Source organism: Ranitomeya variabilis, chromosome 1 (assembly GCF_051348905.1).
Source record: "Ranitomeya variabilis isolate aRanVar5 chromosome 1, aRanVar5.hap1, whole genome shotgun sequence".
In the NCBI taxonomy this organism is placed as follows: Eukaryota; Metazoa; Chordata; class Amphibia; order Anura; family Dendrobatidae; genus Ranitomeya; species Ranitomeya variabilis.
This window is the reverse complement of record NC_135232.1, coordinates 1064450670-1064467766: the sequence shown is the minus strand read 5'-3', so window position 1 is coordinate 1064467766 and position 17097 is coordinate 1064450670. Positions and strand designations below refer to the sequence as shown.

Sequence of the window (17097 nt, the reverse complement as noted above, 5' to 3'; positions counted from 1 at the left end):
GTAAGCAGAGCACCACCTGTCAGAAGCCATACTGGTGAATATGTAAGCAAAGCACCACCTGTCAGAAGCCATACTGGTGTAAGCACTACTCGTGTAATATGTAAGCAGAGCACCACCTGTCAGAAGCCATACTGGTGTAAGCACTACTCGTGTAATATGTAAGCAGAGCACCACCTGTCAGAAGCCATACTGGTGAATATGTAAGCAGAGCACCACCTGTCAGAAGCCATACTGGCATAATATGCAAGCAAAGCACCACCTGTCAGAAGTCATACTGGTGTAAGCACTACTGGTGAATATGTAAGCAGAGCACCACCTTTCAGAAGCCATACTGGTGAATATGTAAGCAAAGCACCACCTGTCAGAAGCCATACTGGTGTAAGCACTACTCGTGTAATATGTAAGCAGAGCACCACCTGTCAGAAGCCATACTGGTGTAAGCACTACTCGTGTAATATGTAAGCAGAGCACCACCTGTCAGAAGCCATACTGGTGAATATGTAAGCAGAGCACCACCTGTCAGAAGCCATACTGGCGTAATATGTAAGCAAAGCACCACCTGTCAGAAGTCATACTGGTGTAATATGTAAGCAGAGCACCACCTGTCAGAAGTCATAATGGTGTAAGCACTACTGGTGTAATATGTAAGCAGAGCACCACCTGTCAGAAGCCATACTGGTGAATATATAAGCAGAGGACCACATGAAGACTCCCCACAGGCTGACCTGGAGCAAGAGCAAATCATTAACTCAGAACTGAAAATAAAGATTAAACAACATTCACAAGACGGATTTAGCCACCCAGGTATCATTTTAAATCAGTATAACGGTGCCGACCTGACACTGTAGGTTACTGTGCACAATCCTGCTGACAGGTTCCCTTTAATTAAACCAGGGTGGATGAACACAGAACTTTAACATATGGGACCACTCATAGGGATAATTACCGGCACAATTGGAGCAGAAATCAAAGTGTCAGCCTCAGGTTTCTGACGTCTATTCTTTTTACGTATATGTCTTACCCATGTGCAAATTGTGCACCTGTAAGGCTGTGTGCCCACACTGCGCTTTTTAAGAATTTCCGCCACATTTTTTCGCTGCGGAAACGCTTAAAAAAAGGTTCACAAAACGCATTCCATTAATTTTAATTGCATTCCGCAATTGCTGTGCCCATGCTGCGTATTTTTCTGCAGCGGAATCGCATCGCGGAAAAATACGCAGCATGCTCATTAATTTTGCGGAATTGAGGCGATTCCGCCGCCATAGACTTGTATGGGAAAACGCTTGGAGAAAAAAAAAAAAAGAGTATGAAAAGCGCGACAAAAACGAAAAAAAAAAAAAGCAAGACAAAAACGCAAGCGTTTTCCATGGCAAGGGAGTGCGGTTTTTATGCGGACAAATCTGCTTCTATTCTGCAATGTGGGCACATAGCCTAAGCCTGGACACCTATATTTCAGGAGCCTCACATATATAGTGACTAATGTAGTCCTTCACCTAGAGCCCATATAATGACTAGGAAAATCCAGAGCTGAATAGTGACAATCAGAGCAATGGGCATCATATATTACCGCCCAACCATTACATTCTCCACAGGTGAATAAAAACATACACAGACCAATAAATAGTACATGCAGATAATATAGATGTAAAGGGATTGTCCACTTACATTTTTTTTTTTAAAGACTCATATTGGGATACAAAATAGGAACCAGCAAAGGTCACTCCACCTATTCCAATGCTGCACAGCCCCCTGCCAATGAACGGAATGGGCAAAGGGGACATGTGGTAGAAAAACTAACATCAGAATTCTTGCTGGTTGGTCAGTGATCAAATACTTATTTCATGCAATAAAATGCAAATTAATTATGTAAAAATGATACAATGTGATTTTATACTTTTTATTTTTAGATTCTGTCTCTCACATTTGAAGTGTACCTACGATAAAAATTAGAGACCTCTCCATTCTTTGTACGTGTGAAAACTTGCAAAATCGACAGTGTATCAAAGACTTATTCACCCCACGTATATCAGTAAAAAAAGCAGCAAAGGGGTTGAATAAAACTTTTTTTTTTCTTACTCCACAGAATTGCAAAGATATGAGCCTTGGAAGTTTATATGCAAATTTTAATAAGGTGGGCTTGTTAAAAGATTCTTGTTTGGAGAGATCTACTTTTCACCCTATATGACACTGCCCAATCAGAAGAAGGCAGAGTCATACAGGGAGAAAAAAAACCCAGAGACTGTCAAAAAAGGCGCATAACGGAGTGGGTAGTTGTGATAAGGTTAGACACGTCAAGTCTCACCAGATCACGCTGAAAAAGACAGTTCTGACCTTCTCTGACATCAAACAGGGTAAAGAAAAGTAAACTTTGATAATACCCCTAAGGGCTCCTTCTCACGTGCGAGAAATACGTTAAAAGCCTGCTCTGGCGCCGGCACTCCAGAGCGGAGCATGGAGCTCCATGTATTGCTGTGCCGCACGCTCCGTTCTGGAGTGCAAGAGCAGAGTTTTAACCTGCGAGACTCGGACATATTTCTTGCAAGTGAGAAGGAGCCCTTAGTCAAAGGAAAGTCTGCACATAACCTTCAAAAGTTCATATCTCTGCAATGCCATATAGAAAAAAAAAAGATTTTTCTTTCTGCGCCTTTTTACTGATACATCAAGTTCAAATAAAAAAATATTGTGAGCAATCCTCTTTAATTCTGAGTCTTAAAACTATTGTTTATCCAACTGGATCACCACTTTAATACACTCTCCAGCATCTCTAGTCTGACACGAATGTAATGAGCATACAACCCAAGCCCATTCTCCTATATCAAAGGTGGGCAACACTTCACTAAATCTTTGAACATACTGACCAAATAGTCATTAAACTATGCCAAGTCAAAAAAGTGTATTTGTTTTTAAGATTAAAATACAACTTTATTAGAAATACATAAAACACATAGATTAAAAAAGTGCCTCTAACCAAATGCAAATTATTTACAGGCCAGCTAAAGCATATGGATATAAATTATCATAACATGCTAATAGGATTTATAACCTCCCCTTCTAATTCTTACTAATACAAAATTTGCACATGTTGCCCAGGGTGTTAGAAATAGTATACATATCATATACACTACCAAATAATCAAATATTTATATCTGGAGTATCACTGGTGTGATTTAAATCTGACTACAATATATACAGTATACCAATATCGCAATTATGCATAACCGATTACTTGTATAGAATAATCCACCATATTATATATGAGAGCACGTGCTCAAGGTACCAGCATACTAGCATGTCCCAAATGCTGACAATTACACCCTGTGGAAACCGTTCATAAAAGGTGCACATCACCGCACCATTATCCACCGCATACATGTCACATCATAAACGCAAAAGGAAGAGGCCAAAACCCCTAATCTTAAAAACTAAGGGTATGTGCACACGATGCAGATTTAGTGCAGAATTGGTGCAGATCTGCAGCAGATTTTTCTGCAGCAGAAACGCTGCAGAACTGCACTGTGATTTACAGTACAATGTAAATCAATGTGAAAAAAAAGAAGCTGTGCACATGGTGCAGAAAAAGATTTCAAAGAAGTGCATGTCACTTCTTTTGTGCAGTTCTGCAGCGTTTCTGCACCCCTCCATTATAGAAATAAAATCCGCACAAAAAACACACAAAAAACGCACCTGTGGATTCTGCCAGGAGATGCAGATTTAGTGCAGAAAATTCTGCACCACATTTCCTACGTGTGCACATAGCCTAAGACACTTTTTTGACTTGGTGTAGTTTAGTGACTATCTGACACGAATGTGTAGAAACAGGGCTGTCCAGCAGCTTTATTCCATATTGATCAATAGTCTCTATGTGGCTGAGCAGTTTTCCAATTCACTAATTAAAAACATTGAGCAAAAGTGAACGTACAGCCTGAAGGAGACGAGAACATTATTTTGCTTTGTGGCTATATACATAATCCCATCATAGCGAGGATGCGCCCACAGGCAAATGCCATGCATCCAGATTAACGAGAAACTCTGCACATTATTGGGTCATCCTGCAACAGGACTATAAAATAAAAATGTCAAACAACATTCAGTGGCTCAGAAAGCGAGTGCCCCAGACTGGAGGAATCTGCAGCTCCTCTGCGATTGTAGACAGGTCTCCATCCACCCGTCATATAGCAATAAAGGAAAATCCACAAAAATAAAAGCTGGAAACCAATTGGAAGATAAAAGACGGTGTGGGCGCACTCAAGTCTTGCACAGACAAAGATTAAGGCCTCTTTCACACTTCCGTCGGAATGTGAACGTCGCAATGCGTCGTTCTGTGCAAAAAACGCATCCTGCAAAGTTGCCCGCAGGATGCGTTTTTTGCACATAGACTTGTATTGCCGACACATCACGACGTATGGACATACATTGTGCATTGGATCCGTTGGTAATTGTTGGACCGTCGTCACAAAAAAAGTTCAATGTAACTTTTTTTGTGCGTTGCATCCGCCATTTTCGACCGTGCATGCGCAGCCGAAACTCCGCGCCCTCCTCCCCAGACTGCAGAATGGGCAGCGGATGCATCCATCCGCTGTCCATGTCGTGCAGAGAAATCACAACGTCCGTCGGTACATCAGCCCGACGCATTGCGACAGGCCCGTACCGACGGAAATGTGAAAGGGGCCTTACACTTAATTGGCCAAAGTCGTTTTCAGTGAGAGTGTCAATGATATCCACATGCTTAGATGACCCATGATATGAAATATTTCACCGAATGGAAAGACTGATACAAATGAGGTCATAGAAAATAAATGAAATGTAGCAGATGGGGCGAGACCTTTTACCATACGAAGTCCTGGTCTTGTGTCTGAGCTGTGTGATGAGAGTTAGGCCGGGATCACACATGTGAGAAATACGGCCGAGTCAATACATGGAGCCGCACGCTCCGCTCCTGAGTGCCGGGTATTAACACGCGAGACTCTCGCATGTGTGATCCCGGCCTTACTCTGTGCTCCCCTAACATCGTATCCCGAAGGTCAGATCTTGGAAACACATCAGATTTATTACACCATCGGCCATCCACATACACAGAAAACAACAGCAGTACGGAACCATCCAAAGCAGCACATACAAGGACAACTAATCACTACAGGAACGCCCACTGGACTCCTAAGCCAAGGATGAGCGGAGAATTTCATGAAATATTCAGTTTACTCAAAATCTTTTACCACAAACCTATTGGACATGTAAATCCGGTCGCTTATCCGTCTTTATAAAAGGTATGTGCACATGATCATCACAAAAAAAAAAGGAATTTTTTAGTGGAAACTGCTTTAGCAAACGTTATAGACTATGGTCACACATTGCATTTTTTCAACTTTTTTTTTTAATGCAAATCTTGAGCTGCAAAGTGCATGATTTCTGAAATCTCGTGCGCACAGCTTGGTTTTTTTGCCCTCAGTATTTTGTGCAAAACCTTGTTTTTTTGCAGAATGCAGCATGTCACTCGTTTCAGCGTTTTTCACCCATTTAAAGGAATGGCGGCACAAAAAACGCTGAAAAAACACTGCAAAAATGCAGGTATCAGGCTGTTTTCAGTGCCAAAACCTGATGCCGTAGAATCAGTTTTTTTTTTTTTGCACTAAATATTTATCAGCACTCACAAAAGTCATATGTACGCTGACAAAAACGCTGAAAAAAAAACCAAAAACTAAAAACGAAGCAAAACCTGATTTTTATAGGCAAGTTTCTTACTGCCAAGACAGTAGGATTTACCTTAGTAAAAAAAAAAAAGCATTAAAATGCAACGTGTGAACATAGTATTAGGCTATGTGCACACGTTGCGGATTAGCCTTAGGAATTTCTGGTGCGGATTCTGCATGTCTTTGCAGAAAACGCAGCTGCGGATTTGTCGCATTTTTTGTGCGGTTTTGCTGCGGATTTTCAGCGTTTTACCCCTGCAGATTTCTATAATGGAATGGGTACAAAAAAGCTGCAGATCCGCAAAAAATAAGTGGCATGCTACTTTTAATCTGCAGCGTTTCCGCACGGAATTTTCCGCACCATCTGCACAGCGGTTTTTTTTTCTCATTGATTTACATTGTACTGTAAATCAATTGCGGATCTGCAGCATTTCTGCACCGTACAAAAAACGCTGCGGATCCGCAGAGAAACCGCAACATGTGCACATACACTTAGGGAGGGTTTTTTTCTCGTTTCCTGAAGAGATTATGATGATATTTTTAAGGATTATTTTTCCAAAATGCTTTTTGCAGCCTTTTTATTGGACAGGGCCTAGTTTGTAGGAGAGGATTAAAAGAAGTGACACGCACTCTCTTTTTTCAACAAGGCATTTTCAAAAAACGTAAAGCAGAAAACCAATGCTCACAAGATAAATGACCAGCAAAGTGGTTTTACAATAGAAATTAAAGTAAACCTGTCAACAGTTTTGGCCGATACGAGTTACGGCCACCACCTTTCAGGGCTTACAGGTCGGATCAGGGGGCTTATCTACAGCATTATAGAATGCTGTATATAAGCCCTGAAAGGGGGTGGCTGTATGGCCAAAACTGGTGACAGGTTCACTTTAATAGGGAGAGCTTTTCAAGCATTTTTTTAACTCCTTCACCTCTGGGCTATTATCCGCTTTTTAGTTTTCATTTTTGCTCCCCTTCTTTCCAGAGCCATAACTTTTGTGTGTGGGCTTGTTTTCTGCGGGCGAGTAGACAACATTTATTTTACTATATAATGTACTGGAAAATGGGAACAAAATTCCAAGCGCAGTGAAACTGCAAAAAAATAAAAACAAATGTAAAACTGACCTGCCATTATAATTCTCCAAGTCAGTAAAAGGTTACAGATACCAAACAGGCACAGGTTCTCAAGTAGTGAGAGGCCGGTGTCACACTCAGCGTATGAAAATACGGTCTGTTTTTTACGGCCGTAATACGCAGAAATGTTCCCAAAATAGTGGTCCGTATGTCATCCGTAGACAGGGTGTGTCAGCGTATTTTGCGCATGGCATCCTCCGTATGTAATCCGTATGGCATCCGTACTGCGATATTTTCTCGCAGGCTTGCAAAACCGACATCTAATGGATTTTATACATATTATATATATACATATACATAATATACATATACATAATATACACACACATATATATATATATACACACTGTATTTATATTTAATTCAGCGCTACATTGCAGAAAAGCGGTAATTCAACTGCCGGCTTTTCATTTCTCCTTCACAAACACGACATGATATGAGACATGGTTTACATACAGTAAACCATCTCATATCCCTTTTTTTTTTTGCATATTCCACACTACTAATGTTAGTAGTGTGTATGTGCAAAATTTGGGCGCTATAGCTTGTAAAATAAAGGGTTAAATCGCGGAAAAAATTGGCGTGGGCCAAGTGCCAGAATAGGCGCATCTTCCAGATGTGCCTTTTCTGGGGGTGGCTGGGGGCAGATGTTTTTAGCCAGGGGGGGCCAATAACCATGGACCCTCTCTAGGCTATTAATATCTGCCCTCAGTCACTGGCTTTACCACTCTGGCGGAGAAAATTGCGCAGGAGCCCACGCCAATTTTTTCCACGATTTAACCCTTTATTTTACAAGCTACAGCGCCCAAATTTTGCACACACACACTACTAACATTAGTAGTGTGGAATATGCAAAAAACAAAGGGATATGAGATGGTTTACTGTATGTAAACCATGTCTCATATCATGTCGGGTTTGTGAAGGAGAAAGAAAAAGCCGGCAATTGAATTACCGGCTTTTCTATAGAACACCGCTGCGTATTTCTCGCAGGTCACACTGCTGGTCCATGTGTAATCCGTATTTTTCTCGCCCCCATAGACTTTCATTGGCGGTTTTTTTTGCGCAATACGGTGACAAACACAGCATGCTGCGATTTTCTACGGCCGTACAAGACCGTATAATACGGATCCGTAAAATACGGCTGATAGGAGCTGGGCCATAGAGAATCATTGGGCCGTGTGTAATGCTTATTTTACGGATGTATTTTCTGCGCTCATCCGTCCGTAAAACTCGCTAGTGTGACGCCGGCCAGAGAGAGAGAAAAAAAAGCGCCATTTTCTGATGCCACAGTGTCTCCATATTTTGGGATTTGGCTGAAGGCTTATTTTTTGCACACCAAGCTGATTCTTTTATTGATAACATTTTCATGTGGATACGATGTTTTAATCGACCGTTATTGCAATGTTTCAGAGGCAAAATTTTTTTTCTCACTACACCGTTTACCGATCTAATTGTTTTTATATTTTGATAGATCGGATGATTCTGAAAGCAGCAATGCAAAATGAGTATTTTTGATATTTTTATTGTATTATTTTGAATGCTGCAAAAAGAGGGAGCGATTTGAACTTTCAAATTTTTAAAAACATGTTTATTTCTTTTTTACTTCCTGCAATAAGGAGACTTGAAGCTGCGATCTTCTGATTGCTTGTGTTACACACAGCAGTGATTCAGCCCTGCTACAGTGCTGCGCAAATTAATTAGGACAAAGAAAAAAATAAAATGTTATAATGTGCTGTTACATACTAATTCTGAAAATTACCTTTTTCCACTGGCTAGTTAGTTGACCAAGATTTATTTATTATATATTAAAACTTTTTTGAATCATTGACTGGTAACCAACTTACGATTTTACTTAAAAAATACTTTGTCCCAATTAATTTGCACAGCACTGTATGTGTAGCAGAAACGATCATCTATTATGAACACCGGCCACGGGGCGGCGCTCATAGCAGATGGGCAATGACAACCACAAGGGTCTCCTGCAGACCCCCAAATGCTAACCTATCAGCGCCTGGTGATCATGTGACAGGGCTGCCGATGTGCAGTGTTAGTGACTCGCTTCCGGTAAGCACGTTAGATGGTGGTGTTAGATTGACAGCAGCATTTAACTAATTAACAGCCGTGGGTGAATCGCAATTCCACCCCTTAGGAGCACTGACAGTTGATCAAATCAGCTGTCATGTGCTGGAAAAGATGCGGGCTCAGCGCCGGAGCCTGCAGCAAAGGGGAATACACGACATGATGTACATGTACGATATATGTCATGAAGGGATTAAAGCAATTTTTCAGGCGTTTGGACTTCTGAAAAAAACAACAAAACCTGGGTGCATATACCCTAACACAACGTCTTGCACTTGACAGGATGTTCACAGGACGCGTTCTTTATAAGTTTTATTTTCCTTTTTTTTTTTATTAACACTATAAAAATATCAACAATAGCAACCATTAGTCACATAAATGAAGTAATCATTATCAATGTCCACTGAAGCCAGTTTAATAAACTACTAATTCTAGATCTATATTGTGTAGTACGCAATAACCAATCATCACGTTTTTGCCACATTTTTCCTGTGAAAAACAGTATTTTACTATCCCAAAGTGAATGAGATTTCTGATGTCTCGTGCACACATTGCTTATGTTTTTCCTGCAGATTGGAAGCAGTTTCATATCTGAAGCACGTTAATTCTTTAATTGTTTTTCATTTATTCTAATAAAAAGGAATAAAGAAATGAAAGCAAAAACACATTTTAAGGCAGCATTTTTCCTGCCAAGAGGCATGTTTTTTGATGCAGACATGTCAATACTCTGCGTGGGTGCCCACTGCGGACGTTTTTAATGAAGACCAGAGGTGAAATCTCACACTGCGCACACACCGCCCACCCAATGATGGTGGCGGCACAAAGTTTCAAAACCGAGGCAGATCACTGAAGAATTAGTGACCTGTAGAACCACAGAAGGCAGGCAGAGGGGCCGGAGCAGAAGACCACCCAGGCCCGACCCAATGCACAGAACACATCATCACAAGGAAACAAACTCATGATAAAAAAAGAGAACCACAGACAAGATTAATTACACAATGGTATCAATTTAGTCAGTGTAATGGCGCCATTATAGTCATACCTGTACTTTATGGTGCTAAATCCTGCTGACAGGTTCTCTTTAAGGGGTTCTTCCAGTAATAGAATGTTAAAAGGGACTCTGCCAGAACGACCGCTCAAACAAAGTACATGCGCTCGGTGCATCATGGCGGGTCAATCAATTAAACAGTAACCGTTTTCAGTTTTATATCATCACATAATTTACAGCAGCTTCGTCAATTTAAGAGGTCGTTCACTACTTTTACATTAACCCCTTCGTGACCTGTGCTGTAGTAGTACTGCGCAGGTCGCTTCTCTCCCTTTGATGTGGGTTCCGGAAGTGAGCCCACAACTTTTCTGGCACGTCAGCTATTTTGAACGCTGACATGTGCCTGGAACAGCGGCAGGTGGAATCGCGATCCACCCGCGGCTATTAACCCATTAAATGGCATTGTCAAACTGACAGCAGCATTTAACAAACGCTTCCAGCCATCGGGCCAGAAATCCGCCCACAGGTGACCCCGATCGCATGATCGCGGGTCACTGATGGGTTGGCATGACAACCAGAGGTCTCCTGGAGACCTCTATGGTTGTCACTGCTCGCTTGCTGTGAGCCGCCCGGTGGTCGGCGCTCATAGCAAGTGAGGTATTCTGCTACATACAGGTGAACTGATCATCGCCTCTATGTAGCAGGGCCGATCGGATTATGGCACCTTCTAGTTTCCCATGGAGACTATTGAAGCATGGCAAAAGTATAAAAAAAAAAAGTTTTAAAAAATATTTTAAAAAAATAAAATAAAGAAAAAAGTTTAAATCACCCCCCTTTCGCCTCATTTAAAATAAAATAAAAAAATCTAACATACACATATTTGGTATCGCCGCATTCAGAATCGCCCGATTAAAAAAAAAAAAAGGAATAGCCTGATCGCTAAATGGCTTAGCAAGAAAAAAAGTCAAAACACCAGAATTACGTTTTTCTGGTCGCTGCGACATTGCATTAAAATGCAATAACGAGCGATCAAAAGATCGTATCTGCACCAAAATGCTATCAATAAAAACGTCAGCTCGGCACGCAAAAAATAAGCCCTCACCCGACCAGAGATCATGAAAAGTGGAGACGCTAACTGGCGCTAATTTTTTTTAACAAACTTTGGATTTTTTTTTCACCACTTAAATAAAGAACAACCTAGACATGTTTGGTGTCTATGAACTCGTAATGACCTGGAGAATCATAATATCAGGTCAGTTTTAACATTTTGTGAACATAGTTAAAAAAAGAAATTCAAAAAAATGTTGTGAAATTGCACTTTTTTGCAATTTCACAGAACTTGGAATTTTTTTCCCATTTTTGAGTACACGATATGGTAAAACCAATGGAGTCATTCAAAAGTGCAACTCGTCCTGCAAAAAACAAGCCCTAAAATGGCCATATCGACGGCAAAATAAAAAAGCTATGGCTCTGGGAAGAAGGGGAGCAAAATAAGCAAAAAGGCAAGGTCTCAAATGGGTTAAAGACCTATCCTAAGGACCGAAACCCTCACTGACCAAATGTTACCGATGTCGGTGGACAGATGTGCAGTACCAAGCCTCGGCCGCTACCAGAAAACAGAACAGCTTGGCAAGCGAGTACTTCCGGCCAGCAGCCACCGACACTGGTAATCGCTGATCGTAAGGGGTGTCCGACCACAGCCGATCAAACATTGCTGACCTCTCAAGGATAGGTCATCATTGTAAAAGTAGTGGACAACCTCTAAGGATAATCATCAATGCCTCAGTTCATGTAAGTGTCCCCCAGAATCTCAGCCTGTTCCCCAAAGTTAGTCTCAGACACATCCAGGTAATTGTAGAGCCGGAAAGGGAGTATGGATTGTGGTCCTCAAGCCTTCATGTGCGATCACTGCTCGCTACAGTGCAGGACACAGTGCGTAGACCACACGGGCACAATCCTAGTACTCCAACACCGCCCATATACTAACGTCAGAGTTACATATTCTAAGCAGTAAAGTTCGAACTGTAAACCACATGGATGGTATAAGGAGCGTCACCAGAGTGAATCTCAGACTGTAAAAGAGCCAGAACCCATACTGGTAGTACATCAGGTCTCTTTACACCGCTGAGGGAAAGCTAAGGGACATTAAGGGTAAGTCCACACTTGGAGTTTTTTCAGTGTTTTTTTTCTGCAGCAAAACCTGATCTCCTGGCAGGAAAGAAGCTGCAGAAAAAAAAGCATGCTCTCCTTTTTTTCTTGCGTTTTTGATGCTCTTTTGTGCATTTTTTGCAGCAGTTTTGGCATGCTAGAGTTCTTTCTTGTGCATGTTGATAAAGTTTAGTGTAGAAAAAAAAAAAGTCCCTGTGAACTTAGACTAAAGGGGTTCTGATGTTTCATGTTCAGCACAAGCACTGCTCCCCTGCTTTCCAAAGCGCAAAGGTGTGTGCTCTCGGTCAACAGTTTCGCGCTTGGATGTCACAAAGACGGGACGCAGAGCCCGGCGGGCGCGCAGCGAGGGAGGGAGGACGACGGGACGGGCGCGCAGCGAGGGAGGGAGGACGACGGGACGGGCGCGCAGCGAGGGAGGGAGGACGACGGGACGGGCGCGCAGCGAGGGAGGGAGGACGACGGGACGGGCGCGCAGCGAGGGAGGGAGGACGACGGGACGGGCGCGCAGCGAGGGAGGGAGGACGACGGGACGGGCGCGCAGCGAGGGAGGACGACGGGACGGGCGCGCAGCGAGGGAGGACGACGGGACGGGCGCGCAGCGAGGGAGGACGACGGGACGGGCGCGCAGCGAGGGAGGACGACGGGACGGGCGCGCAGCGAGGGAGGACGACGGGACGGGCGCGCAGCGAGGGAGGACGACGGGACGGGCGCGCAGCGAGGGAGGACGACGGGACGGGCGCGCAGCGAGGGAGGACGACGGGACGGGCGCGCAGCGAGGGAGGACGACGGGACGGGCGCGCAGCGAGGGAGGACGACGGGACGGGCGCGCAGCGAGGGAGGACGACGGGACGGGCGCGCAGCGAGGGAGGACGACGGGACGGGCGCGCAGCGAGGGAGGACGACGGGACGGGCGCGCAGCGAGGGAGGACGACGGGACGGGCGCGCAGCGAGGGAGGACGACGGGACGGGCGCGCAGCGAGGGAGGACGACGGGACGGGCGCGCAGCGAGGGAGGACGACGGGACGGGCGCGCAGCGAGGGAGGACGACGGGACGGGCGCGCAGCGAGGGAGGACGACGGGACGGGCGCGCAGCGAGGGAGGACGACGGGACGGGCGCGCAGCGAGGGAGGACGACGGGACGGGCGCGCAGCGAGGGAGGACGACGGGACGGGCGCGCAGCGAGGGAGGACGACGGGACGGGCGCGCAGCGAGGGAGGACGACGGGACGGGCGCGCAGCGAGGGAGGACGACGGGACGGGCGCGCAGCGAGGGAGGACGACGGGACGGGCGCGCAGCGAGGGAGGACGACGGGACGGGCGCGCAGCGAGGGAGGACGACGGGACGGGCGCGCAGCGAGGGAGGACGACGGGACGGGCGCGCAGCGAGGGAGGACGACGGGACGGGCGCGCAGCGAGGGAGGACGACGGGACGGGCGCGCAGCGAGGGAGGACGACGGGACGGGCGCGCAGCGAGGGAGGACGACGGGACGGGCGCGCAGCGAGGGAGGACGACGGGACGGGCGCGCAGCGAGGGAGGACGACGGGACGGGCGCGCAGCGAGGGAGGACGACGGGACGGGCGCGCAGCGAGGGAGGACGACGGGACGGGCGCGCAGCGAGGGAGGACGACGGGACGGGCGCGCAGCGAGGGAGGACGACGGGACGGGCGCGCAGCGAGGGAGGACGACGGGACGGCCGCGCAGCGAGGGAGGACGACGGGACGGCCGCGCAGCGAGGGAGGACGACGGGACGGCCGCGCAGCGAGGGAGGACGACGGGACGGCCGCGCAGCGAGGGAGGACGACGGGACGGCCGCGCAGCGAGGGAGGACGACGGGACGGCCGCGCAGCGAGGGAGGACGACGGGACGGCCGCGCAGCGAGGGAGGACGACGGGACGCAGAGCTCAGTGGTCAGCTTATGTGCGCTGGAGCCAAAATACCGGAGCAGAGGTGGGGAGCAGGGGTTGAGCCCAGGGAGGGTGAGAGCTGAGGCGTTTATTCCGCAGTTTGTGGGCGCTCTCCTGACAGCCCCTTTAACCATTTGTGCCGTTGAGAAATCCCCATTACAAGCCGGTCCGGGGCCGCCACAGATCCCAGCCGTCGGTGCTCACCTTGAGCCGTTTCACCACCTCATCGTTGCTGATCTTGTCGGTGATCTCCTTCACCCCCGGGGGGTAGACGATCTTGCCGTCCGGGGCTTTCTGCGGGGCAGGGAACTCCATGATGTCGGTCTGCGCGGTCCTCTAGCGGCCTCTATGGGTCAGAAAACAAAACGTCACCTCCGTGTACAGAGCCGGAGACAAAAACAGCCCCATACACGGCGCTCTGCCCGGTCACAGCAGCCCGGACGGGCGGGGGCGGCACCGGGAGATCCAGGCAGGAGGCTGCAGGCGGGTGTGAGAGGGACAGGACCGGAGGGCAGGCAGGGAAGTGATAGCCACTTTTACCCGGTAGCGATTGAATGGGAGGCCGGAAAGTGTCAGTGACCGCCCCGGACTCCACTCCCGGCCGGGTAGCAGCTGTGAACGAGGCCCGAGCTCGGCCTCCCCCTGTACAGCAGCAGGATATGGGCCGGGCCCGCTGCAGGCTTACCTCCGGAGGACAGCAGGCTCCCCCCGCATGTATCCGGCGCCCGGTGTGTCGGGGCGGCTCTCACACAGGAGGAGGAGTGTGTGAGGGGAAGGCCTCTAGCGTGCACCTCGCTTCCTGTCCGCAGCGGCCTGGCTCACGTACACGAGTCACCTGGCGCCAATCCGCTGCCGGACACGTGACCCGCACCGGGCTCCACAGCGGCACCGCCGGCTTCGGGTACGGCGGACACACGCGCAGGCTCTGCCGCCGCCGCCACACTCCCTCACACGCTGCTGCTGCTGCCGCCGCCGACACCGGGGCTCTCGCTGGCGCACAGCGACATCTAGTGGTTGGCGCCAAAACCCTGGAGACCAACTAGGAAACTGAGAATGAAAGTGACAAAGTGTGACCCCCCTGCCCTCCCGACACGGGGAGAGGGGACAGCGGCACGGGAGAAGGGGGCAGCGGCACGGGAGAATCGTACAAGGAGAGGGGACAGAGGCACGGGAGAATGGTACAAGGAGAGGGGACAGCGGCACGGGAGAATCGTACAAGGAGAGGGGACAGAGGCACGGGAGAATGGTACAAGGAGAGGGGACAGCGGCACGGGAGAATGGTACAAGGAGGGGACAGAGGCACGGGAGAATGGTACAAGGAGGGGACAGAGGCACGGGAGAATGGTACAAGGAGGGGACAGAGGCACGGGAGAATGGTACAAGGAGGGGACAGAGGCACGGGAGAATGGTACAAGGAGGGGACAGAGGCACGGGAGAATGGTACAAGGAGGGGACAGAGGCACGGGAGAATGGTACAAGGAGGGGACAGAGGCACGGGAGAATGGTACAAGGAGGGGACAGAGGCACGGGAGAATCGTACAAGGAGAGGGGACAGCGGCACGGGAGAATGGTACAAGGAGAGGGGACAGCGGCACGGGAGAATCGTACAAGGAGAGGGGACAGAGGCACGGGAGAATCGTACAAGGAGAGGGGACAGCGGCACGGGAGAATCGTACAAGGAGAGGGGACAGCGGCACGGGAGAATGGTACAAGGAGAGGGGACAGCGGCACGGGAGAATCGTACAAGGAGAGGGGACAGAGGCACGGGAGAATGGTACAAGGAGAGGGGACAGCGGCACGGGAGAATGGTACAAGGAGAGGGGACAGAGGCACGGGAGAATCGTACAAGGAGAGGGGACAGCGGCACGGGAGAATGGTACAAGGAGAGGGGACAGAGGCACGGGAGAATGGTACAAGGAGAGGGGACAGAGGCACGGGAGAATGGTACAAGGAGAGGGGACAGCGGCACGGGAGAATCGTACAAGGAGAGGGGACAGAGGCACGGGAGAATGGTACAAGGAGAGGGGACAGCGGCACGGGAGAATGGTACAAGGAGAGGGGACAGCTGCAGGGGAGAATGGTACAAGGAGAGGGGACAGTGGCACGGGAGAATGGTACAAGGAGAGGGGACAGCGGCACGGGAGAATGGTACAAGGAGAGGGGACAGCTGCAGGGGAGAATGGTACAAGGAGAGGGGACAACGGCATGGGAGAATGGTACAAGGAGAGGGGACAGCTGCAGGGGAGAATGGTACAAGGAGAGGGGACAGAGGCACGGGAGAATGGTACAAGGAGAGGGGACAGCTGCAGGGGAGAATGGTACAAGGAGAGGGGACAGAGGCACGGGAGAATGGTACAAGGAGAGGGGAGAAGGTACAGGGAGAATGGTACAAGGAGAGGGGACAGGGAGAAGGGGACAGCGGCACGGGAGAATGGTACAAGGAGAGGGGACAGGGAGAAGGGGACAGCGGCACGGGAGAATGGTACAAGGAGAGGGGACAGCGGCACGGGAGAATGGTACAAGGAGGGGACAGCTGCAGGGGAGAATGGTACAAGGAGAGGGGACATCTGCAGGGGAGAATGGTACAAGGAGAGGGGACAGCGGCACGGGAGAATGGTAAAAGGAGAGGGGACAGAGGCACGGGAAAATGGTACAAGGAGAGGGGACAGCGGCACGGGAGAATGGTACAAGGAGAGGGGACAGCGGCACGGGAGAATGGTACAAGGAGAGGGGACAGCGGCACGGGAGAATGGTACAAGGAGAGGGGACAGCGGCACGGGAGAATGGTACAAGGAGAGGGGACAGCTGCAGGGGAGAATGGTACAAGGAGAGGGGACAACGGCACGGGAGAATGGTACAAGGAGAGGGGACAGCTGCAGGGGAGAATGGTACAAGGAGAGGGGACAGAGGCACGGGAGAATGGTACAAGGAGAGGGGACAGCTGCAGGGGAGAATGGTACAAGGAGAGGGGACAGAGGCACGGGAGAATGGTACAAGGAGAGGGGACAGCGGCAGGGGAGAAGGTACAGGGAGAATGGTACAAGGAGAGGGGACAGGGAGAAGGGGACAGCGGCACGGGAGAATGGTACAAGGAGAGGGGACAGGGAGAAGGGGACAGCGGCACGGGAGAATGGTACAAGGA

The 17097-nt window shown here is 48.6% G+C and overlaps 1 protein-coding gene across 7 annotated transcripts in view; it reads right to left on the bottom strand.

Annotated features, from left to right (window-relative positions):
- Window positions 1–14932, bottom strand: part of PDS5A (PDS5 cohesin associated factor A) — a 151224-nt gene extending 136292 nt beyond the window's left edge. For 5 of the 7 annotated variants that reach the window (XR_013220068.1, XR_013220071.1, XM_077279896.1 and 2 more), the window contains exons 1-2: window positions 14641–14932; window positions 14160–14301 (exon numbers count right to left, since the gene is read on the bottom strand). Coding sequence is in view for 4 of the 7 variants with exons in the window: in XM_077279896.1 (XP_077136011.1) it covers window positions 14160–14270 (111 nt within the window). In the remaining 3 variants the exon portion in view is untranslated. Of the gene's footprint in view, window positions 1–14159; window positions 14302–14495 lie in introns of all 7 variants that reach the window. The other 2 variants (XR_013220070.1, XM_077279897.1) reach the window with 2 other exon arrangements.
- Window positions 14933–17097: the final 2165 nt, after the last annotated feature.